Source organism: Photinus pyralis, unplaced genomic scaffold, assembly GCF_008802855.1.
Source record: "Photinus pyralis isolate 1611_PpyrPB1 unplaced genomic scaffold, Ppyr1.3 Ppyr1.4_LG6, whole genome shotgun sequence".
In the NCBI taxonomy this organism is placed as follows: Eukaryota; Metazoa; Arthropoda; class Insecta; order Coleoptera; family Lampyridae; genus Photinus; species Photinus pyralis.
In genome coordinates, this window is record NW_022170663.1 from 35102339 (window position 1) to 35128454 (window position 26116).

The window sequence follows — 26116 nt, forward strand, 5'->3', positions numbered from 1 at the left end:
AAGATATTATCATTCCAACTCCACTTTTCTTTACATTTTTTTGTGATTTACTATTGTAAACTGTAGATATTTCTAAGTAATTCATGTAACGAATATAAACTGAAATCTCTATCTGGGGATCACGATCCAAATGTAGATTAGTTAATATTTGTAATTAATACATCTTGTACATTTTCAACAATAAATTTACACACCTCTGGATGCTAAATAAAATTCTAACCCACACAATGAACTTAAAATTTAATTTCACATTTAATGAGCAAAAAGATCACCCAAATCTTTTGTTTGGGTTCAATTATCATTCATAAAAAATATACAAAGCTGTTCACGGAATAAACTTCCGTGGGTCGACTCCTTCGGGAATATCAAATTGACGTTGAGCATACATTTTTTACAAAATCCCCAAAATCATCGACTCCTATTTTTACACAACGCAAAAAATTTAAATAACTTAAATATAACGATGCGTCGAAAATTCTTTTTTTCTTTGTCCCTTTTAAAGGTGGCAGCAATTCGGAAAATTGTAGGGTGGAAATTGCTGCTACCTTTAAAAGGGAGAAAGAATATTGGGTTCAAATGTTACCTTTGCTACGTCTCCAATGTCCTGAAAATGTGCGTTAAAAGGGCCATTTACACGATGCCAATTATCAAGACATTCCAATAAGCCAATCTACAAACGCAAATCTACACTGCTTCATGTTCCTACCCACAACTACACTACAAGATTCAAAAGTTTAAGTTTATCTTACAATATAAGGGTTAACAAACAAATTGCACAAAACAACTTCAATTTTCATGTAATCAAGCTCTATAACCATTTAAATATATAATATAAATAAAATATAATATCTACTCGTTTTTTATTGTATCGCAAAAAATTCTTTTTGAGAAATGTCAAAAAAATTTGTGCTTCAATGAGTATTCAAAAGTTTCGAATCATTCTTTTTATTCACTACTATAGTAGTCCTTTGTTACTTATCATCTTTCCTTTTATCTTTATTTTTTTTTATTTTTTTATTATTTTTTTTAAATTATATTATTAAGTTATTCACCTTGCACCTGACAGAAGATATTAACAAGTTTTTAAACTTGCGCCAGTGGAGGGGGAAGCTATTGGCGCCAAAAGATAGAAGGCATTCCATTTAGTGGATTAGGCTTGAGACAATAGCGAGACATTCCATTTTAATGGATCGTCTTTATTCACACGATGCCAATACTGGATTGCCAATGCCAATATTGGATTGGCTTACTGGAATGTCTTGATAATTGACCTCGTGTAAATTACCCTTGATTTTTATAATTTTTTTTCTCGATAATCATTGAATAGGATGGGGGAATTAACGGCCATACTTACGATTTTGAGTATGGCGTTACCAAACCTTGCAGGAACATTAGATCTTTGGCCACGCGAACAGGTAGCCATTGGGATGAACCTGCTTCTGGTAAGTTACAGGAAGTCTCAAAAGTTTCATATTTTAGGAATGTATGGAGTTGTTGACGTGGGAGCGTATTTTCATCGGTCCTTGCAGTTGAAGGACTTCCGCTGCACGTTTCAGTATGTATCTATCTTCCTTCTGAAAATGCCTTAAATCACCGTATACAGTGTTATTCATTTAGAAGTAGTTATAGGGTCTACTTTTTAATGACAAAAACTCTTCTGTAAGACGCCTAATTTTATGCAACCTAGCAACATGCGCACGCATTCTGCTCTGTCATTCTCGATTTTAAGAAAAGTGACAGTAAATAGTATGCTTTTAGGTTATGATGAAGAGATATTAGAAACTGAGGGTTGTTTACAGTATCGTATGTGCATCGCACTTAAAAAACCACTAATTTTAAGGTGATCAACACAGAAAATAAGTCTATTATGCTCGTTAAACTGCTACCGGCACTATACCAATTGATAATATCAACATTTTCTTTAGTTAAATACACGAACAAAAATAAAAATACAGAAGCCAAAGCAGTACTATTCCAATTAATTAATATGAGATTTTCATTTGTTTTAAAAAGTCATTTTGGTTGCATAAAAGTAGGCGTCCTTCAGAAGAGTTTTTGTCATTTAAAAGTAGACATAGGGAAAACAATACACACAAATCCCTATGTCTACTTAAATGAATATCACTGTATTGAACTGGCATAGCAACTATTGTAGGACTAGTCTTAGTACTGAACGTTCATACAATAAATAAGAAAAAACCTTTCGGTTTCTAGACCATATTGAAGATTCAAAAATAGATCCAAATGTTTTCCCCCTTCGGCCAAACAGATGAATTAAATCAGTTTTCTGGGAAGGTGGGTTCAAGATTCTAACCATGCATCATCGGTGTCCTTACCACAGTCTCTATTTTTTTAACCCTGTACACAAAGGATCTTTTGCCCCTTTGAGTAAAAATGAAAAATTCCCGCGATGTCTAATTGCAGGCGAAGCAAGAGCTAAGTTCACGCCTGAGAAGACAAACTTACAAAAAAGAAACGCCTCCCCTGAGCCCTAACTAAGATATAGTTCCCTCTTCAACATATATAGTCCTCAGACTACAGCTGGGGTAACGGCTTTTTTAGGAGCATTTCTCCGGATTTTTTAAGTTACTGGAGGAAACCGTTCAATGTTAGGCAGGACCATGTGATAAACTTAATTATGTAATTAAAAATAACCACGACTAAGTCGCCAGTTTCTTTAACACACAGAATTTACCGAGCACCTGCCAATTGGTCATTAAAATGATAACGCAATGGTGAAGCTTTATTGACGGACCTAAAAGCGTTTAATGACAAGATAACCTAATGATCACAATGACAAACCGCCCTTGTTTATAATTTGCACCTAACACGGGTTCAATTACTTTAATGCTGGTTCATCACGGATTATTTTGACACTAAGCGAATGAAAGAAAACTGTTAAACTTCTAAATCTGCGCTAAACAATTTTAGGTTTGCCGTTTACCATGTTTCATTTTCTGGTGGATCTAAAAATGCCCATTTTCTAGCATTTCTGCGACTGCAGTTGATCATTGTGATTGTCCCAGTGAATCTGCTACAGTAATAAAGCCACTTTTGATGCGGCAAATTATCTCCTAATGAGCTCACGATTCTCCCAGGAAACAGAACTTTTACTCCCTTTTTGGTCAAGTAGAACCGGTATCTTTTTATTTCGTTTACTGTTCTTTCAACCACCCCTTGACATTTTGTGTCCTGGACATAGGGCTTTTGCAAGCATTTCCGTTCCACGTGCAGTGAAAGTCAATAACGCAAAAAGTTCGGGGTAGCTACAGTTTTATTATCACAACACTGCAATAACCGAAACGTTGCACCATTTTATAACAGAAAATGATTAATCCGTAACGGAGTGTATAATTCTATTCATAAATCATTCTCTGAACGAAGCGAGTAAAACAAAACCTTAATTAAATATCCAACTTTTGTCGAGAGCTGCTGCATCGATAAAACGACATGTACATGGATTAGCTGTTTGAACAAGACCTGATCAGATTGACGGCAAGTTAATTGTGCCCCATGACAGCAGATCTTTCTGGCTTGTGTCTACCGCTATACAATCCGCTTTTGTTAAGCGGATTGTCGAGAGGGGATTATGGCGCACCATATTGCACGATGTAGTAGAGGCCATTTTGGTGGAGTACTTTTTTTTATTGCCCTTAACTGCGTATATTGACTCACGAGGGGCACACACAACATAATTTATTATGTTTACTTTAGCGCTGTTCTTTATTGATAGTTATTTGTTGTTTTTAACGGCCGCCTCGGTCAATGGTATAAGATACTTTCACTTTTGTGCAGAATTGGGCTTTCGTCGATCAATAACTTGTTCTAAGTGGACCACTGCGACTCGCGGTAAATGAATTTTACGAGCACCTGTGCGTGTCTCGGGTATTTTCTTAATTTCCCATTTATAATTTTGTGCCCCCATTCAAATGGAAGTCATAATTTATTAGGAGACGAAACAAATTGAAATGTCCATCATAATTTATTGCGGAGCCATTAATTAAGTTAACTATGTTTGACTATATCTACAACGGTTTTTAATCATCTCAGACATCAGTGGGAAAAAAACGAACAAAATTAAACTGAATTTAAGTTACAAGCTTTGAAATTTCGTAATCGCGACGCAATTTCTGCAAATTAGTTGTCTGAGCGAGTGCGACGTCATATCGAATAATCAACAAGTTATTTATTACAACTATTAAAAAGAATTATTTAAATGATTCCTATTTCGTATTGAGTGAATGAAATTCCATTTTTCCAAATTCTTAGCTTACTACGTTCCTTTTATTAGTTTCTTCCCGAGGTATATGAATTTTTGTTCCCATCCCCAGATGGCAAACCATTGACGTCTCTACTTACTTGTATTGTTGTATATATGGTTTGCCAACTTCTACCCTCAAGCAGTTGTGGGAAGATTTCCCAGAAAATTCGCCTCCCCCCCCCCCCCAGATAAGTTCACAATATGCGCGCCAGAAAGGTTTATGTGCGCAGTGCGGCAGATGTCTCTCCAAAGGTTTCGTCCCGTAAAATTCGCCATAAAAAAAATATTATGATATGGATATAGTATGCAGAATTTCACCACTTGTTCTACAATTCATAGTCACAATACAAGAACGAGAGAGAACTTATATATTCCTTTTAAGAGAATATCAAAAACTCAATCTATTTACATTTCTTATAAATTATACAATAAATTGCCATATAATTGGCGCACACTTAATGAATTCAGTCTCAAAAGTAAAATAAAAAGTTATTTGCTAAACAATCCTTTCTACCACTATGAAGAATTCTTAAATAGTACCATCTGTGATAAAGTGTGATAAATTTGTTTAATGTATTCTATGTAGTTTGTCATATCATATTATATTGTCCATGTTTTTTGTTTTTTACTTTACACAACTGTTATATTTGTACCTATATACTTATACTTTATATATTTTTTTTTTGACAATTGTAAGTACATCTTGTATAATAACAAGCAAATATATATATTATATATTATTATATTATATTATATTATTATATTACATTCCTGGATTGTTTTTACGAGAGCTGGGTTGGTATCGATCTACCATCGATCGCGGTACTGTAAGACGATATGGTGAAGTTCTTGATAACAAATTTTCACTGGGAGCTAAGATACGTCCTGAAAATTTTCCGAAGGCGAATCTTCTGGGAGCATAAATACCCCGGAATGTACCGGCTTAGCATTTACAAGGGTTGAATCCCGACTTGCCTTAAATAAAATAGAGTTTCTACAGCACCGGCAAAAATTGTAATGTGGCAGTTTTTATTTTACCCTCGGGCTAAAAAACATACAAAAAAATGTAATGCCTATCTCGTGATCACGTGTCAATGCCCTTATCTAAAATTCATATCTTTACATAAAAGTCAGGAAAATGACACATTACTGGTTAGGAAATATTGAAGTACAAGGCCCCTTTGGAGCCGAGTACTTTAATTTTCGAGTCAAGTAATGTCATTTTACTGACGAGTTTTGTATTAAATTTTACTTGAAATCGTATTTTAATATAATTTTTCAATTTTCATATACAACTTTTGTTTATGGCAATCTGTCAATTATGATAGGAGTCATTATAGACATTTAGCAATGTGACAGGTGCGGCAGGATAAGTGACAGGTGCGGCCGGTAAAGTGACAGGCGGCAGGAAAAGTAGACTGGCCTGCCTTCGTCATAAACACTAACATTTTCCTGACATAAAGTAGGCATGAAAATGAACCTTTCATGACGATTTTGGGTAAAATAAATTACTGATTCATTATTCTGTTCAAAACACATCTCGGAATGCCAAACAAAATTTTCATCCAACCAAAGGACTTATTATTGAAATTAAATGCAAATTTCCAATTTACGAAACAAAATAACCAAAAATCCTTTGTTTGAATTCAATTTTTATCACTAAATCTGTTTCTTGCAAATAATTTTCATGGGTCGATTCCTTCAAGAATATTAAAAATATTTCGAACAAAATTCCGACTACTACGTTATACAAATCAAAAAATGTAAATTAATTTACAGTTATTGACGTGGGTAATATTTCCTTCTGGTAAAAAAATTGACCTCTCTTTGAAAAATGCCGCTTTCTTCGTGATGAATGCAAAATTTTCGGGAAAAAAGGTTTGTATGAGTCGCGAATCCAAGCAAATTCCCGAAACTAATAGTCGAGATCGTGATTACGCACGGGAATAAAATGCCAATGTTCCGCTGTTTTGATATTAGTTTTGTCGAATTAATTAGATTTTTCTGCTGTGAGTAAAGGAACCGATTGTCCTTAAATTCCCTGCTGTATATCAATATTCTTACGCGATCGCTCTTTAAGCTAAATCGAAGAATAATTTCAGCGCGCTAAAAAAGGATACGTGCTCGCTGATGGTCTAACTGAAACTGCATTAAAAAATCACCGCGCTACGCTCTCTCTTCGCACACTCTTATTGAAAAGGTACACTTTGTTATCGATCTTCTTCCAGACACACTTTATCATGTTCGCTATGAAGCGGTATATTTGTAAATTTGTAAAATATAAATTCAAAACTAAATTTTTGAAACGACTAAGCGACCACCCGTTACAGAACGCCAGTTTTTTGGAGCCAAATTTTCGGCGTCCGAATTTTCGGATGGAGAATAGTTTGAGGGAGTATTTTCTAAGGAAAATTCTTCCGCTGGTGAAAAATTTTTCTGGCGCGAATTTTAATTGGGAGAATCCTCCCGAGGCGAATTTCACTGGGAAGAAACTTGCGGGATCGAATTTTCAGGGATGAATTTACCGCACACGACCCCCACGCACCATTTACAAATTGAAATAGTTTTCCTAACTCAGCAATACTACATTTTAATGGGGTAGGAATTTCAGTTCTTACCGCGAATTGTGCAATAGCGTCGAATTTTAGGACGCTGCTCCCTTTTGTTCGTGAGATGAGAGTAGGTAAGCAACTATTGTTCTGCCTCACTTTGACCTTGAGAACTGAGTTCAAAGTCATTCGATTCGGTTCTGTTTGTGGACAGGTCGGTTAAACCAATCTGATTCTGTTAAACCGACCAATTTCTCTGAACAAAGCTGTTCTATTTAATTGACTTGTTTTTGGTACAGACTCGTTTCTGCTCAACCAACCTGTTTCCACCGACAAACAGAACCGAATCGAATGACGTTGAACTTGGCGCATGCGCAGATCTCAAAGTCAAAGTAAGCCAGAACCGGTGTTACTTATCTACTGATAAGAATTTTTGAATTTTGTTGCTGATCTGATCTAAAATTAGAATCGTCTAAACTTTCATGCAGTTGCGCTGCTATATGTTCTTAAGTTTGTATGGATGATTTCCATGGTATAAATTTTTGTTTTTGATTTTTAGCTGCGTCTTCAATTAAACAAATCGCATTTTTACTTTGATTCCAGTATTTAAAGGAACGCCACTTCCATGATAAAATAATCTCCTTCGGGATTTTTCAAATTAACCTCCAATTACAATTAGACTTCATAACGCCAGCTTCGATTGAACGCGCCAAACATCCCCACTTACGCCGTAATAACGCGCAATTTTTCGAAACACCTTATCTTCTAAAAGGGATAAGAACACGTGCGTTAAATAAATTTTGTCTGATGAAAACTTCTTATCGCAAACGACCAGATGTCTCTACGTTTTAATACGCAATTTATAAATAAATACGCAAATCTAAGTAAACAATTTACAAAAGCCATCAAATTTAAACAAAGAATTGCGCAATTACAAACAATTCCAAAAGGAAAAACAGACACTGAGATACAGATTCTAATAAAATAAACCAATTCTGTGCTTATTTCGTAAATAATCTACCAGATGTACACTCAATAAAGTGAAATATTGTCATATACAGGGTGTCCCGTCACAATTTTTGTTGTTAAAATAGATATTTTAATGTCTACGATGTGTTCCCAATGACTTTTACAAGGAAGCAGGACGCAGTTTTGTACAAAGATGCGGATTCGATACGTCGCAATTGAGAAGTATTTGACACAGCCACGGCAAGAGATCAAACAACCAGCGCAGTTAGTAATCGTCCTAATTCGGTGTCAAACGTTTCAGAATTTAAGCGCGGCCTTTTCAAAAGCAATAGCACCTCAATTGAATGAGATTTTCAATATTAGGTACCTATATAAGATCATAAAACTTAATTGGTAATTAATAATTTTGAAATCAATATTCTATCGCCGGAGAAAATTGTTTGGGAACTCTAAATTCTATACCATACGCTATTTTTACTTTTACATGGTTACTTTCTTTATCACAGGGTGCAGCACGGTCACAGACTGCTTATCTAATCACGTGTTCCATTAAGAAATAGAATATCTCATCAATATTTTTTTTTCAATATAAAACCTTGTATTATGTTATATATTATTGATCACCTTTCTCTGATAGTTTTTTTCTGAAGTTTATGTAGGTGGGTACATCTTTGATTGACAGAATGATAGAGTTCGGTACAAATTAAAAGGAGAACAATCACTTATACAATAAATAGTTTGTGCAATAACGCCATTTGGTACTAACAAATTTCCCTTTGTTTGGTTATCAAGCGCAGAATAAAAGGAATGTTACTGGACTTAGAAGCTGACCTTTAATTCACGATATGTGTTTGACAGGTTTGAGAATGATTTTTTTACGGCGTTCCCAAACAATTCATTGTTATCACGTCCACAGTTTAAGGATTAAGAAAATATTGAATGATTCATTCACAGTCTTGTATGGCCATAAACGTAGACAGTGTAGGAAATTGTATTATAAAATTTAACAAGGCCCAAGAATTATAGGTTGCGAGTAGTGCATTACTCACAATCAGATTTTAATCGAAAAATGGTCGATGTGTTTGTCAATGTTGAATTTGTTGGCTAACACTATCAACGGAAAATATCGTGAAGCAGGAGCCGCTACGCCCACTTTTGCTTGTTCCACTCGGCCATTTAAACCTACGCTTCTTTTTCATTCCCATTCGGTTTTTGTAACGTTTTTATTAATGTCACCCTTCATTTTGTTGAAAATAAGCCGAAATATACTCATTGCAGATTTAAATTCAGATTACTTGGACATGTCGTTCGGTCGATCGCCCGGAGGACCTGGAATGGGATCTAACCAAAGGACGAAAAGGATGAGGACGTCGTTTAAGCACCACCAACTTAGAACAATGAAATCCTACTTTTCAATTAATCACAATCCCGACGCGAAGGATTTAAAACAATTATCACAAAAGACTGGATTGCCGAAAAGAGTATTGCAGGTAAGATACAATATTTATGTTGTAGATGTATTAATATTTATTAAAAATCTATTTTATGTTCGTACCAATCCTATAAACGTCTACTTGGTCTTTTCCACTTGAAATATTGGAGTTACGGGAGTAATCGTAAAGTCTTAAGGCCTGGGGCGGTAGTAACGAGGGCCCAAGATAAACAACCTCACTCGACTGAAAGATTTTAATAGGCCCAGTTTTTACAGCTAGCGGCGTTTCAGATGGTGCACCAATTGTTTATCAATGAAAAAAGGCTGAATTTGCGCACTTTCGAAATTTTCGCATCGACTGCACGTCGACGAACTCATCGCGGGCGACGCATCCGCGAAGGGCGCAAAGAAAAAAAATAATTACTTAGACAAAGCGGAACGCGGCGAAATTTTACTTATGGAATATTAAATCAATACGAGAGCAGCATATTCGAGCACGCCTTTTTAAACCCACCCACCCGCATCTTCAAATAAAATAAATCAGTCTACCCTCGTGGATGCGGTCCAATTACTCCATATCCCCCAGAGAGGGTTTTCTTCCAGTCGCCATTTTGTCAGTGTCAACTTTCAAGTAAAAGAAAAACGTGAAAAATTTACGGCGCTTGAGCTTTACGGATCCGGATATTTTTTAGTGCCAAATGAACCGAGATTTAAATTCATTTGCCTTATTAACGTACACTTTCCATTACTCTAAAACTTCATATACACGCGTGAGTTTATTATCTTCGATTGATTTAATTTCTGTGAATATTTGTATACTGAAACTTTAAGTTTTAAGCTCGTTTTAAGCTGTTTAACTCAGATCTCCTCTTCTGTCACTGAAAATGCAAGACTTACTATATGCGTTGTAGTATACAATTACCTTCAACGTCAAAGGTTTTTACAGTTTCATTCGTTTTGCCTCCCTACAAATGATGAAATCGCAAAGGCGGCATTTTTAGAACAGCTAAAAAAAGTTCAATTCTCGTTTCTTTGAATAAAGCTTGCGAAGTAAGCGAAATTAAACGAAGTATAGGTTAATCCTAGAAAAATTGGACTACACTAGTTATTGTCCACGCATCCCTCGAAGCAAGCATCCGAAAATCCCGGAAGTAGGTAGGTACTTTATTTGATTTTCGGAGTCCGTTCACTTAGCCCCCCATTAGCCCAATAATTAACCAATGTTGTTATCTACTGTGCCTCATTTGCGCTCTATTGTGCATTTATGCTCACGGTTTGTGCCTTGTGCCTTTTTGGTTATATTTCTAAAATTCAAATGGGGGCTAAGTAAACGCATAGCCCCTTTTTTATACTCAAATCTTATACAACTGTACAAATTGACGAAGACCATTTTATTCACTGAACACGCAAGTTGATTGTTTAAAAAGTTAAAATTTTGCCATATAACAATAAAGGAAAAATTGCAGAGAATATATATTGGCTTGACCTTCATTCTTTTTTCAAAATATTTGGGTTAGAAAAGAGGCATACTTTTTAAAATGGTTCAGTAGGTCCTGGTTTTATTTGGATAATCTCTTGTTTTGACAGTTCGCATTAAAAATTGCATTTTGTGTTTAATGTTGTAATTGAAGGTTTAAATATGTAAATTGTATACGGTAGAACTATAACACTCTGTAGTCCGGTAACGAACTATGTTTATTGAATTTATTTTAGTTATAAAATTAGCCAAATAATTCCCCCCTTCCCTATTTACATCATATTTAAGAACACCCTCTATACGAAGGGACGACTAAAATTTTTATTTTAATCCAGAAGATGCATGTTGACCGAAACGAAATATCGGATTGAAAAAGTTCGAATACATAGTTAAAAAAATATTTAAAAATTCAGAAAAATTATAAAATCTCACCTAAACATTTGGAGGATAGGATAGACATTTCAGTAAAATTCAAAAAATTTAAAAAAATTAAAAATTAAAAAAGTTCCAAAAATCGAAACCCCCAAAAACATGCGCATAAAATTCAACTCTTTCTCACCGAGAACCTTTTGTTATATCCTCTGACGAATAGACAAACACGAGGGACTCGCGTCAAAAGATTAAAAAAGATCTTTACTGAATCTGTCCAAAATTTCCCCGAACCTTTTCTGAATTCATATGGAATTTTCCTAAATATTTTCTGAACTACGGAGGGGGCTGGGGCGGATTAAAAACTGATTTCATCTTTCATGGTACTCTAATAAAATGTCTCAGTAAAGTAAATCGTTTCTCTATACTTGATCGGCGTATCTTCTGATGAATCAAAACTTGATTGTTCTTGCACTATACAGGGTATTCTAATGTACATACGGAAGGGACTAATCCTTTCGCTGGTGTTATGATTAAAAGTTCATATAAACATAGATCCGCAAACACTTCGTTACCAATCTACAGGTTTCACGATTTTTTAAGTTTTTTTCTTTATATCTCCTGCAAATGCAAGATACAATTCCAAATGCGAACTGTTAAAACTAATAAAAACAAAATATTATCGAAATAAATCCAGGCCGTACGGGACCATTTAAAAATCTTTACTTTCATTTAGCTAACTAGAAAATACTACCAAAAGGTTTCTAAACAAATCAGAAAATTAATTTCATATTTTACAGTTTACAGTGGCGCGTTCAGGACAAAATGGAACAAGACAACTGAAAAAAACACCACCCTGTATATTCTTACTACCATTGATATGACTAACGATGTAAGCCCTTCAGCGTGACATATATTTCAAACACCCTATAGATCGGTAACGAAGCGTTTGCGGAACCTGTTTGAATATGGCCCTCCAATTTATATAAAGAAGCAAAAAATGTCGTTTTGAAATGGATTGCGCATCGTATGCATCCGTTTGCATTTTGATTGCGCGCGACCGGTTTCAATATTATGGGGGGGATCTCTTGAAACTGGGCACTTAATCACAGCCAACTCAGCGCTGCCCAAGCTGATCGTCTGTTTTTGCAGGCTGGCTATGGAAATGAGCACATGCAATGCGCAATCCATGTATTGCTTCCTAAAATTGTGAAGCCAGATTCACGCAGGTGTTCGCGGATCGTGTTTGGGAACACCCTGTATAACCCATATTTTGAATCTGTGCCAGACCTTTAAAAGATCCCATTCCTCATTCATCCTTTTCCCTTGGAACACACTGGAATCGTTTATGAATCCTGCATCGAATGGTGCTCCAAGGAGTTCTAACAGCGTTGCCGAAATGAAATATTCAGTAATAAATAGTTTGCGCTCGAGTTATGTTATAAACTATAAGTGATAAATAATAATTTTAATTGTAAACCACGTTACAGTATTTATGTCAGCAGAGCCAATTCCAGACTACAGACGATATTCATCGACAATAAATATTTCCGGAATGTTACATAAATCTTTCTCGATTCTATATTGAATTCCTTTTATCTCCGTAAAACCGAAAGCACTAATAACGGACAAAATGATCATCTGGACGAGACATATCTATAATTGGTGAAATCGAAGCGAATATCTTGAAAAGGAAGTGCCACGTGTCGGAAGCGGGCGTACTCATAAAAGGCAAGTGGAGACATATCTACTGGTGATGTCAAACTTTCAGTGCAAATATCTGCAGAACGGAATGTCGCTGGAGGGGCACTCTCAAAGGGTGGAAAGATCGTCTAGACGAGACACATCTATTGGCGATGTAAAAACTTAATTGTTAATATCTGTAAAATGTTGGAGGACAAAGGCAAAATGCTATATTTCGGAGAATTTCCCATCCGTCTGCCTGTCAATTCGGATGCGCGAGTATACATGATGTTCAGGTGGTCCCTCATATCTTTTAGTTGGTCAGTCTTAATTTTCTCCCATCCGCAGCTCGTCTAACAGACTATACAGGCTGTTTAATACATAACTGCACATATTTGCTCATAAATTCCGCAGGGAACATGGCAAGTTGCACTGTCTCGATAAATTAATGGTTCTTAGTACCATACGCTATCCACTTGACGGCTTGAGTTGGGTTGTTACCGAATCTAAACTGAAGTAGGTCGGCTCCATAGCACAATATTTCATTTCATCTTAGAAACTATCAACCGACGGACACTTTACTCCACTCCCTTTTTTTTCATTTTCAGATTAATTAATTTAATTCGTGTTTTATTCCCTGAACTGCAATTGCATTCTAATTACATCAAATTGACTCTAATTAAAATTGCTACCGCGGTAATTAAACATCAATCAAAATAATAACACATATGTAATAAAAATCATTATCACCCATTTAGGTGTTATACAACGTTCAATTGAACTAATTAAGATGTTTACCTAAATGATAAAATCAAGATCACCGAAGCAAAATGGCTGACTAGCCATTACTCTTTTCCACTACACTATAACAAGTTAAAAGTTATTACAAGATTTAAACATATTTAGGTAACTTAATGCTTTCGGAATGCGTAGGTGTTAAGGGCATTTTGTTGTTACGCTGCATTTAGGGTCATTTCGAATCCATTTCAGGATTTAAAAAAGGAATTTGCTAAATATTACCATTTTCAACTTATATTTATGCACTGGATTAATTGACCAATGTTACGCAGTTAACCTATGTAACCTAGAGTTTAACAGCCAGCAAAGCGCATTAATTCTTTAAACTTTTTTACCGGCTGCCGTTTAATGTAAAATTTATTAACACCCTGTATACACAAGAGAGGTGTACAGTTTTGATTCATAAACTTGTTTTGTATCGTCTACTCGCTCCAAATATAAACGCAATGGACGTTCTGCACCTTAGACCACAACGCTTTCATAGTAACGAACGCTAACCCAATAATGAAATAACACGCGTACATATTAAGAAAGTAACATATTCGCAATGTATTTACGGCTGAATCTAAATCAGACGTCCGCGCGTATTATTGGTTTTCCGCGTATCGGTAACTCACAATGAATTGATAATGCAACGACAACAATGATTTCGTCGAAATGGTGGCACAGTTTTCCTTTAAAATTCAGTAAATGACTTCACCTTTCACTATAAAATATCTTAACAAAATCTTTATGAAATGAACCCAAAATGGACGTGCATGGTTATTTAAGAAAATCAAAAATGCTACGCTTTTCCACCCTCTGTCAATATAACGCCTTGTAACGACCCTTGGTTACAAAAGCTAAATATGATTTTCTTCTTTCTCTTCTCCCTTTATTATTCTATATTTCTTTACCTATCTTTTTTTATTATTATTTTCAATGGCGTTATAGTTATTGGGTTTGTCAGTAATCAATTGGCCATGCAGTTACCTCAATCGAAAATATTTAGAATCAAAGGCTTTCAGGAGAACCTGGGTTACTTCAAAATACAATAAAATTGCGACGAACGTTGATAGTCCGCACACAATAGAATTAATCGCAATTAATAACAATAAAAGAATACAGTTTACTTTGGCAAAATAAATTGTTCACAATCTTATTATATTTTACTTTACAAATCAACTCCAATAGTCGACGGAGCAGTGCGGTAGCCTTGACGGAACCGGACGAAATTTTAAGCGCCACCAGGAGTTTGTCGATTCTTGCTCTTGATCAAGGACGGTAGATTACTGTGTCGGAAATTCAGAAACAACGGTCAATTCCAGAATTCGGAAGGTCGGTCACTGGCGAAGAAGGTAAAACAAAATTACGGCACACGGATACGACAGTAATTTCCATAAGCGGGAAGGGGTATCTACTGTGAAACAAGATGAAGATAAGCAAACCCAAAGCCTCTTTATATTTGAAGCAGAGAAACGTATCAAATGTTCTGGCACATGAGCCAAAGAAAACCTTAACGATTAAACTGCGCATGCGCACGCTGTTAACTTTCTTATTTATTAATGTATTTTGTTGAAATTATAACCAGTCAGTGCCAACTTCTTATAACCAAAAAATGAAGCACTTTTCGAGGAAAATTTATGAATACTTTTTTAAAGTGTTTGAAAAAACCTTTCTTTTTGTTTTTAAGAAAAGTTCCTAGCATCAAAACTAAGTGAGTTACGCTCAAAATAGAGTTGGTCCTTTTTTTTGGTTAAAAAAAATCGAGGAAATCACCCCCTAATTAGCACCCTAATTGTAATTAAGCGTTACCGCTTGACAGTTTACTTTATTTATGTATTGATTATATGATCTGTAAGTTTGACCGGTGCAAAGTGCTTATTTTTGAAAAAATGTAGTTTTGAAGTAAAAAAAATGTATTGCCTTTTTTTCAAAATAACTTCAAAAGTATTAGTAATTAACATTCATATAAACATAAATTTTATTTTGTTCTATTTGTTATTGAAAATCTAGAGATCTAGGACGTATATTTCAAACAATAAGGGTTGTTTTTTTAATTGAAATAAAATAAATTCATAAAATTTTAATTAAAAAAATTACTGTATATATAGTATCAATGAAGAAAAAAAATTACTACAACTTTTCGAATTTCTTCGCAAGGGTTAGTTTTTATAATGGTAGAAATTATGTGGTAAAAAATAAAAATAGGAAAGAAATCTAAATTTAATGTTACTGTATAATTAAATAATCCCAAATTGCTTGAATTTACAATTATATGATTAATACGGATAGTTTCCACCCCTAAAAAATAAACAACCAACAGCACAAGGCCAATTTTGAAGTGGAGGGTAAGAATAACCTAAATCCAAATTTCCATGCAAATCAGTGGAGTCAACTCGGGAGTATTCTATGACTATTTTAGAGGTAAGATTTAGGGGTTAAACTGTAATAAAATCTTAAGTTATGTTGTTTAATGTTAATTGATATTTATTCACTCCTTTAAAAGATGATTTGAATCAATTACCCGCTTTAATTTACAATTATACGATTTTGTTCTAATTGGGGTAGTTTTTCCCCTAAAAAATAAAAAGCAACCCTGGGCTCAAGTTCAACTTTGACGTGGAGGGTAAGTAGAATCTAAATTCAAATCTTCGTGCGATTCGGTGGAGACGCGGAAAATTACATAGTATCGCCGTATTCCACTTTCATTTATTGGCCTACAGCTTCCATTTTCCACCAATCGCAGGCGCTCTTTTTTATTTATTTACGTTATCCGGATCATTGAACCAAATCGACAATCTCCACGAAATTTCTTTCGATCTGTATAGGCGAATCCCATTTCAGTTTGGATATGAGTTACTTGGGTCCTAGGTATGAATGGTCTTATGGATGAAACAGAGGAAATCGCTCTGGCTATGAAAATACCAAGGTATGAATCGTTCGGGTATGAACTGTCTGGGCCTGAAACATTCTCGACCCACACAAAAATTGACCCAGATTTCTCTGGGGAATACCAGTGCCAAATTCACATGTTAGTCCGATTCGTCATACTACGTTCAGTCAAAATCTACACCTGCAGCGAGGTAAAAAGCTTGTAGGGTTGTTGAAGAGGGGCCATCGTATGGATCAAACCCACAAGGGTTGAGAATCAGAACCGCATATACGTATACTTCATGAATACTTCTCCAGTAGTAAAAACTAAAGTAACAAAACAAGTGTAATCATAAGGCGGATGTTACCGTTAATTGATATTTTCAAATTGGAAAATCAATGATATGCGGTCGTTGTACGCTCGGAATAAAAAAAACTCGTATTTGCCTCTTCCTGTGTTACACACGGTTTCGTCGATAAACGGCATCGATTAATTCATAAGCAAACTTTTTTTGCGATTATATTAATAGGCCAACGACAAAATCTACGTAAAGCCATTTATTTTTCGTTTCTTATCCGATCGAAAATCTCGTACGCTCTGCCGTGCTTGGTCGACTGTACAAAAGCGTCGTTTGAGTCTAGCGACTATTTCTATTTCTGCTAATTGCTTGAGGCGTCTGCGTCGGAATGTTAGCAGTGAGAAATGAGTAAACTGACGGATTACCATGGAGATTCTACGTCTGGTATTGGCCCGATTCCATGTTGCGCGCGTAAATCGATTTATATTCGAAAAGGGGGAAACGCGCGCTTATCGGAAACACTTAGTGAGCAGATAAAGCCATAGGAAAAAAATTTGTAGTGGAAATTCTTCATGTTAGAATTAATCATAAAGCGCTCGCAAGATTAATATCGATGGTAGAAAAAAGCGTTCCTTCGGAAATAATATTTCATCCGGGTGTTATTCCAACGCCACATTAATTTGACAAACCGAACATTTATTTAGGCATGTTTATTTTAAATAGACTAATTCTCTGTCTTCTGGCTTAAGCTCGTACATTAAACACGACTTTTACACAATTTGCTTACCTACCTCCGACAATCTCAATTTGATTAGAAAAGTTGGCAATCAATCAATCGAAAATTGTGTTTCCGTTGTCCTTAAAGAAATAAATGTCCGTAATTTATAATGGTCGCAAAACAAATGCATTATGAAACCCTGCACGGGTGAGTTATACTCAAAATTGTTGGCAAAGGCTTATTTATTATTTCGAGTCATCCTTTTCGCTGATAAATTGTCGGTGGTTTACGCCAGAAGGTGAAATTTTAGATGCTAAATGAAGTGGATATTTAGGTGAAGACTAATTTACTGTTCGAGATATGGCCGGCAATTATTATTTGGGATCGCAAAGGAAATTGTGAAAGTTAAAAATAACACCATGTCCAAGATTAATACAGAAAAAACGACCAATAATGGGTATCGTACCTACACGACTCATAGACGCGTTTGGCACTGTCATCTGGATCATTTTTCACTGTCTCAAAATATTATCCGAAGAGAAAATTGAGCGAAACGTTTCAGTACTCAAGTAGTGTTAAGTGCAATTGTTTATTGGATTGCAGCTCTAATGGCTAATTGCTTCCTTAGAATGGTCGTCTCGAAAATGAAACTGATTGTTCAATTGTAGGTACCAAAACTCGTTTCCATCTAAGAGATTTCGAATAAATTCCTAAACGATTTGCGTATCTTCGGTCGCATTGAATGTACCTCAATCTACCAAAAGGATTTTCAAATTTACTCTAACCGCTTTCCAAAAGTTCCTTATGGAATTATATTTCCTGTCCCGTAGGGACTATATAATTTCGACGATTGATTGAGGCTTATTGCTTGAATGAGTTATAATCTCCCCTCGTGCACTTCCGGCCTCTGCTGGAAAGAAAAATCCCAATTTTGACTTAAGTTAATCAATTTGGAAACTCGGCCTCGATCAACTTCCGAAAATTCTAAAGAATTGAGTACATAAATTTGGATTAGCACCTTACATAAATCTTGGGCAGCAATAGATAAAATGTGTAATGAAAACTCTATCCGGGTCGCACAATAGATTCGAATAGACACATAATTAATTGAGTGACAATAACAAACACTTATTCCAAAAAAATAAAACAAAATCCCTGAGCTTATGTGGACATATTACCTCGCACGCAGGCGGTCGATTATAAGAAATCTTAAAATTACTTACAGTTTTAGTGGAATTTTTTCTTTCGGAAATTGTGATGGTGTTGTCCGTCTGTCTGTCCATCGTCTAACTCGAGAACAAAAAAAGGCAACGTTGTAAAACATTCGCTAATCGATTTCTACAAGTTTAAGGATTAAGCTTGTTTCACGCTAAAGCTCACACTCTCACTCAAGGTATAAGAAGAGAACCTTAACAAAAGGTCTCGCTGTGCACTACTACCGCTTGCTTTTTCAACTTGACGAAACTTTTTACGTAATCGGATAATACACGTTGCACTTCTTAATAAATTGATGAACTGCGTCTTCAAGTTAACGAATAGGGCTGACTGCCCGAGATTTAGCGTAAAAATATTTACACGATCTTTCAGTGTCGCGTAACTGAGCAGCCACCAGTTTTTCCTCATTGTCTCCAGTATTTAAAGAAACGCCACTTCCACCATAAAATAATCTCTTTCTATATGAAATTTGCAATAACTCGCCAATCACGACGAACGGGACTGCCGACATGAAACGCACAATTCTTCGCAACACCATTATCTTATTAGCACACAATGTGCTTGAAATTAATTATCTTCTTACTTCTAACACCTTATCTAAATTGAAAAATTACAAAGCGATCAAATTTAAAAAAGAATTACACATTTACAAACAATTATAAAAGGAAAAACAAATACTAAGATACAAATTCAAATGAAACGAAGTAGTTCTGTGCTTATTTTGTAAATAATTCTCCCGATCCAGGGGCGGTTTTCAAAGCGGTTCACACTATTCAAAAATAAACAGAAATTTCAAAAAGATTCATGATTTTTTTCACTTATTCGGAAATCTTGTTTTTAATCTACGAGGGTTGTCCAGAAAGTAGCAGACGTTTTGAAATAAAAAATTTTTAAATTAAATTAAAATCTATTATTGTATATATTTGGGAGCTACACTCTTGGGCTATTTATCAACACAAGTGCCATTCAAATTGAGGCACTTATTATAGCGTGGCACAAGTGTTTTGATTCCAACTTTTATAAATCCGCCGCCTGAGATTTTAACCTGCACTGGGTAACGCTAACATGAAGTTCGGCGTCCCTATCGAACCGCTGCGTTGCGAGCCAGGTTTTCATCGCTGGGAAGAGGTGGAAATTTTGTTGTTCGACGACAAAGCCCGCCCGTACATAGTCAACCGTACTGGACAGCTCTTGGACGATTTTGAATGGGAGAAAGGGTCACTCTCCATACAGCTCGGATTTAGCGCCAAGCGACTTCCACCTCTTCCCAGCGATGAAGACCTCGCTCGCAACACAGCACATGACAGTTGAAGTCTAAGGCGGTGGATTTATAAAAGTTGGAATCAAAACACTTGTGCCACGCTATAAGTGCCTCAATTTGAATGGCGCTTGTGTTGATAAATAGCCCAAGAGTGTAGCTCCCAAATGTATACAATAATAGATTTTCTTTACAAGTTTAAAAATGTTTAATTTCAAAACGTCTCCTACTTTCTGGACAACCCTCGTAACATCATATATTTATTTTGATTCGGAACATTATTCCATAATTAATAATGAAAATATAGGGTCAATCTGAAATTGAGAATTTTGTTATTTTGTACCTCCTAATCCGTGATTATTTTCAAAGTTTGATTTTAGCGTTTTAAGTTTGTTCCAAAAAGAGCACAAAGCAAAGCGATACAATTTCAACAAGAATTTTTACAAACAATTAAATTCTAAAAAAAAACACTGAGATACAAATTCAAATGCAACGAACCAGCTTCTGTACCGTAACCGTAACCGTACCGCTTCTTTCGTAAATAATCCAGCGGACGGTTTTTAAAAAGGTGAAAAAGGAACACCTTTACATCTTCTAGCTGGGTTGGTATTGTTCAGCGGGGGACCCTCTACGATAACTACGTAAAACAGCCATCTCTAAATCCCGAACGCACCTACCTCTAATTAAACGAGAGGGCGGAGAACCCAAATAATGCTCATTCAGATGCCGAAATAAATAATTTCCGTTTCCCAAATGGTAAGTTAATTAATTCAATGCAATCCTCAAAAATAATGTAAATCTCGCAAATAAAAGTAAAGTATATTCTCTCGGAAACTCACTCTGAAATGTAGGCAATCCAGTGGCCAACACAAATATACAACCACGTAATGTATCTCCAAATGCATATCCTAGCAAATTAGAATTTGATATTAACCTACCTACATTTTTCGACTTCCTTAGCTGTGAAAGCCATGTTCCTTCCATAAATGAAGAACACGTTAAACTTGCAAATAGTCTAATATAGCAGTACTCGAATTCACAATAACATGGCATTAAAAACAAAAACCAATCACTGAAACGAAAATACAAATACCTATGTAGAAAACATGAATTAATTATAGCCTGCTCGCAAATGCAAATTGAACGTAAATTATATGAATTTAAAAGAGACACACATAAGAGATTTCATAATAATGCAAAGTTAGGTTAGGTGTACATTCCAAAATGGCGGAACATAACCTTTTCCTTTATTCAGGATGTCAGCGAAGGAAATTGACGAAGTTCAGTAATATTGGAGAAAGGAGTTACAATATTCCATGGAAATCACTCTGTAATTGGGAGCGAGCCTTTTGAGGACCCAGAACAAGAGGGATAATAAATAAATAAATAAAGTGATCCAAAAGTGTGACATTTGCATCTAAGACACTAATTCACATTTTGTGTACCTACTTTGGATTTCATCACTTCAAATATTAGTTTAATGTGACCTTATTGAGCCCAACCCAAAAAGTTGTTCACCCTTTATTTCTCGTGCTGGTGCTACGTGCTAGAGGTGCTAGACCAATCTACTCGGGATCATTTTCATGGAATAATACACCGGAAACACTATTTCTATGATAACAATCGCAAAAAATATGTTTTGGTTTGTTATGATCGACGTATATCTGTAACCGATTAAGCGTATCAAGGAAATAAATTATTGTTAACATTTTTTGGCAACACTTTAAAACCGCCACTTCCTTTCGTTAACTATTGATTGCGATTTCTTTTGTTGATTATTAATCTGTGCACGGTCACCGGAATGATACAGGGCGACATCTGTAATTGAAACGGGGTCGCCTTATTTATTTTCGGCTCTCGGAATCGCGAAGTAGGCCGTTTTTATTAGCGAAATTAAGGAAAAGGTGCAAAAACTGCGTTTTAGTAAGAAGCGTAATTTATTACATCTGCCCGTTCCCTTCGGCGTTTTATGGTCATTATAAATTTAACAAGTTTTAAGGTAATTGGACGAAAATCAGTAGCGCTGTATACATAATTTTATGTTACAGATTAGCATTCCTTTCGACATTTGAATTTTATTGCTTCGGTCGTTTCTCTAAAATTGAATGGGTTCGAATAGCTATCGTGCTTTTAGTATTGCAAAACGATTTTGGGAAAAGGAATTTACTGACTCACTTTAAGCCGAATCTTTACTAACTCAAATGTTGGCGAAGTGCCCGTGTCAAAGAATCAATGAGAAAATGGTGTTTTTAACACAAGAAGTTAGTCAAAACCATTTAGTTGAACCCTCAGAAACGTGAGCCTGCCGATGTACATGGATTCGGTTGCGTAGAAAAAATAAAATAGCAAAATATAACCTAAGTGGTCACCTTCACAACTAACCTGACCTTCGTGTCGAAAATTGAATAATCCTAGTTTTAAGGTGCTGAGACATTTGTATACTTACTTAAATGGAAGAAGGTTCGTAAACTGAACTCTAACATGGTAACCGCTAAATAATCCAATTAATTCAAATTTAACCTTCCCCGGTGCTATTAAAATACCCATAACATAGAAACCTTGTCTGCTAATTGAAAATGGACACGGGGCCTTAGTATTTGGGAGTACTCTCGACACTCCGTTCTGCGGATATTTGCACTTCGTTCGATTCATTGTATCTTTGTGAGTACTTTTCTCCGACAAACCGTTATCGAACTATTCGCTCTTAAAGTTTTGACATCACCAATCAATTGCAATGGGACGTTGGCACGCATCCGTTTGAATGCCATCATTTGGACGCCGCCGCTGTTTTGACGCAAAGACGTTTGAACGCAAGGTACATTTGAACGCGGAAATTGCATAATGATCGAGTAAAAAGCAATGTTATGTATTTTATGTGACACATTTATTAAGGATCCTCAGATCCTTTATAGTTTTGTATTGTCGTCCGTCCGTCCGTCCGTGTGCGCTCTAACTCTTTTTAAAAGTGGCCGATTGAGTTGAAATTTGGTGTACGGGTTCTTTGGACATTAAGGACGGACGCTATTGATTTTCAGGAAGCTGGTTCAATAGGAACAAAAGTTATAGGACTTCGAGTGAATCGGGAACAGGAAAAACTACGGGCTCAATATAATAGAAATCAACATATTTCATTCCCTAGGTCATGTATCGGGTTGGGACTTCCGCTAGATTATTCCCTATGACTCTTAGATGTGTAATACTTTAATATAACTCTTCTCTGTGGTATAGGTCGAAAGTTTTAGAGCAAAATGTAGCAAAAATTACACTTTATACATGAATTTAGAGTTTTAAAAGGTTTCAAACGCATTATCTTGATGCAGCAAGAGTACATCACGTGCACATTTGATAACCGCATGTGTGTGATTCAAAAATGTTAAATTATTGCCATATGGGTTTTGATCAAAATAATCAAAATCGTTATTTATGCACCAAGATCGTCGAGAAAAAGACTAGGGGCATTATCTCAATGCTCAAGACATAAATTTGATGCATTTCTGGCGACCACATGGATTTTGATCAAAACATGTCAAAATCGTTATTTATGCACCAAGATCGTTGGGAAAAAGACTAAGAGCATCATCTCAATGACCAAAACATGAATTTGATCTATTTTTGGCGACCACATGAATTTTGATCAAAACATGTCAAAATCGTTATTTATGCACCAAGAACGTTGGGAAAAAGACCAAGAGCATTATCTCAATGATCAAAACATGAATTTGATCTATTTTTGGCGACCACATGGATTTTGATCAAAACAAGATTAAGAGCATTATCTCAATGGCCAAGACATGAATTTGATGTATTTTGTAACATTAAAATAAATTATCGTTAAAAGTTATTGTAATACTGAGGATCCTTCGATATTTCGTTGTATCGGTTTATTTAGATATAAAATCAACTTTCCATTAAATAATTATGCGATATAGCATTGGGGGGGTTAAGGCAGCCGTCTGGCACACCTTCAATATATAGGCCACCTATTGCAACCACTTACTGGACTCGTATCATTCCTTAAAAGTAGTTCAACACGACGGACGTGGGTCTGCACGGACCGCGGACAAAACGCAAACAATAGCAAATTTGTTTAATTCTTTAAAAAAATGCGCTAAAAATCTCTTACTGCAATGAAATTGGTTCGCTTTTCATTTCTGTCGCTCACGCGAAGTTTATTTACAAAACCTTCGTACTGTTCCGGTTAATGGGTTCTCTTTTACGGTTGGTCAACAAAGCAAAAATAAATAAGAAAATTGGATAGGTGCCACTTAGTCTTTTTAAAAAGAGAGAAAATGCTTACTGAGGGGGCTATTCTTGATATAGCTAAAAAGGTAAAGAAATTGAATCCTAATCAACACTTAATGGAAAGCGATAACTCAATTTACGTTATATAGCAAAATTTTTACTCGACGAGGGCTCGTCTACAAATCGGTAATATACAAAAGAATAAACGAACTGTTCTCCAAAAACTATTTCACAAAGGAAAAATGACTAAATTTCTATACAACAAAGGTAATCTGAAGCATATAGCAATATACTCCAAAAAGGGTCATCTGTAGATAATACTTGTAGGTACAAATCAGGTCTTCAGTTAATAATTTCGAAGTAGGTCAAAGGTTAAAGGTAGTAATATAGTACTCTTTAATGAGGAAATAAATATAGGCAAAGAGAAAAGGAGGAGAGAAGATAAAGCCCTAACAGAATTATGTGATGAAATAATGCTACGCACAATCTTCTCAGGTTAAAACAAAGAAGGGATAAAATGAAATGCAAAAAGCCGCATTGCGTGACCTCTAATGGCAAAAGAAGGAACTAAGGTAAATTCAACCTATAACACTTAACTAACTACATCTAAAATAAAAAGATTTACAGAGAAAATATATAGATGGCGTAACGGTTCGGTTATCGCGCGACCTTTCCAAACGTGCCTGGATGTCGCCTATATACCTACTCATGATTAATATTCGTATAAGGCGGTACATATGAAATTCTATTTAGACATGCTAGAACTCAAATATATTTAAAAATCGAAAAAATGTTATCAGGCTCCCGTTACACATTATGCCACGAATTTAACGCTAAATTCAGATCATATAGTTCTCAAGTTCCTTCCATTTGGCTAATCTCTCCAGTTCCTTCAGTTTCTCTGGTAATTCTTTTAGGTGAACTATCACTATCTATAGTTTCTGAAGAGCACGTGGTTCCTGTATTAGTTTTTATAGTTCTGTAGTTCCTTTAGATTGTCTAATATTTTGGATTATTACAGTTATTAGTTCCTTTTTTGTTAGTTGACTTCTCTAGTTTTGCCTAGCTGCTCCAATGCCCTTAGTTCTCGAGGCTTTTGTAGTCTCTGTAGCTTTCCTTTTTTTGTAGTTCGTCTAGTGGTTTGTAGTTTTTATTTTGCAGCGGACCTTGAGAAGGAAAAAGGAATTGGCCACGGCTAGCCAGGGGACACGGGTCTTCCAGTGAAACAGTCACTGGGATCAGACAAATCTCCTATAATTTTGGGTGTCAGGCGTGCGCAAGTCACGCCAAAAAGTAAATAAAAAATATAAACTAAAACTAAAATAAAAATACAAGCGTTGTGAATCCTCAGACACTCTTAGCAAAGAACAGTACATATACACAAATACTATTTAATTGTATATAACAGTAAATAACCTGGCAATTCTGGGCAAAGTTACACTTAACTAAATGCAAATTTTCAGCACAGAAAGATATTAAATAACTAAATTAAGATTAACGGCACAAACAACTGCTCCGATATTTCAGCATTGCAGAACGTCTCATCTTAAATACCATGTGTTAGATGAGTTCCAGCTAACCAAAACATATGAATCATATGTTGGTGAACTCGTTGTAGCATTTTATAAGAGAAGGTACTTCATCTATAGGGTTTACATTAAGAATACATCCAAAAACTACAATACCGATATCAAATCCAATTAATTCAAACTTACGTACCTCAATAATAAATGGGTTTCGGATTGCGATATAGATAGAAGAAAGATAGGTAACTAAATTAAAACATATGGCATAACCGAAAGCGAAACGTATAAACCAAATAAGGAATCCTATGAAAATAACCTTACCTGGAAAAGATATATCAGTTCCCATTCACGTAAATACGTTTAGATATAAAAATTAGGCAATTTTAGCTTGACGCCTTTGGATTTTTAACAAGAGATTTTCTTATTTTTGCTTGTACCTGTCATTTCATTGACAATAGTAAACAATT

General features: G+C 35.5%; 1 protein-coding gene across 2 annotated transcripts in view; it reads left to right on the top strand.

Annotated features, from left to right (window-relative positions):
* Window positions 1–26116, top strand: part of LOC116174899 (protein apterous-like) — a 52461-nt gene that overhangs the window by 21558 nt on the left and 4787 nt on the right. The window contains exon 2 of one of the 2 annotated variants that reach the window (XM_031492923.1): window positions 9058–9269. In XM_031492923.1, the coding sequence (XP_031348783.1) occupies window positions 9058–9269 (212 nt within the window). The remainder of the gene's footprint in view (window positions 1–9057; window positions 9270–26116) is intronic. The other variant, XM_031492924.1, reaches the window with a different exon arrangement.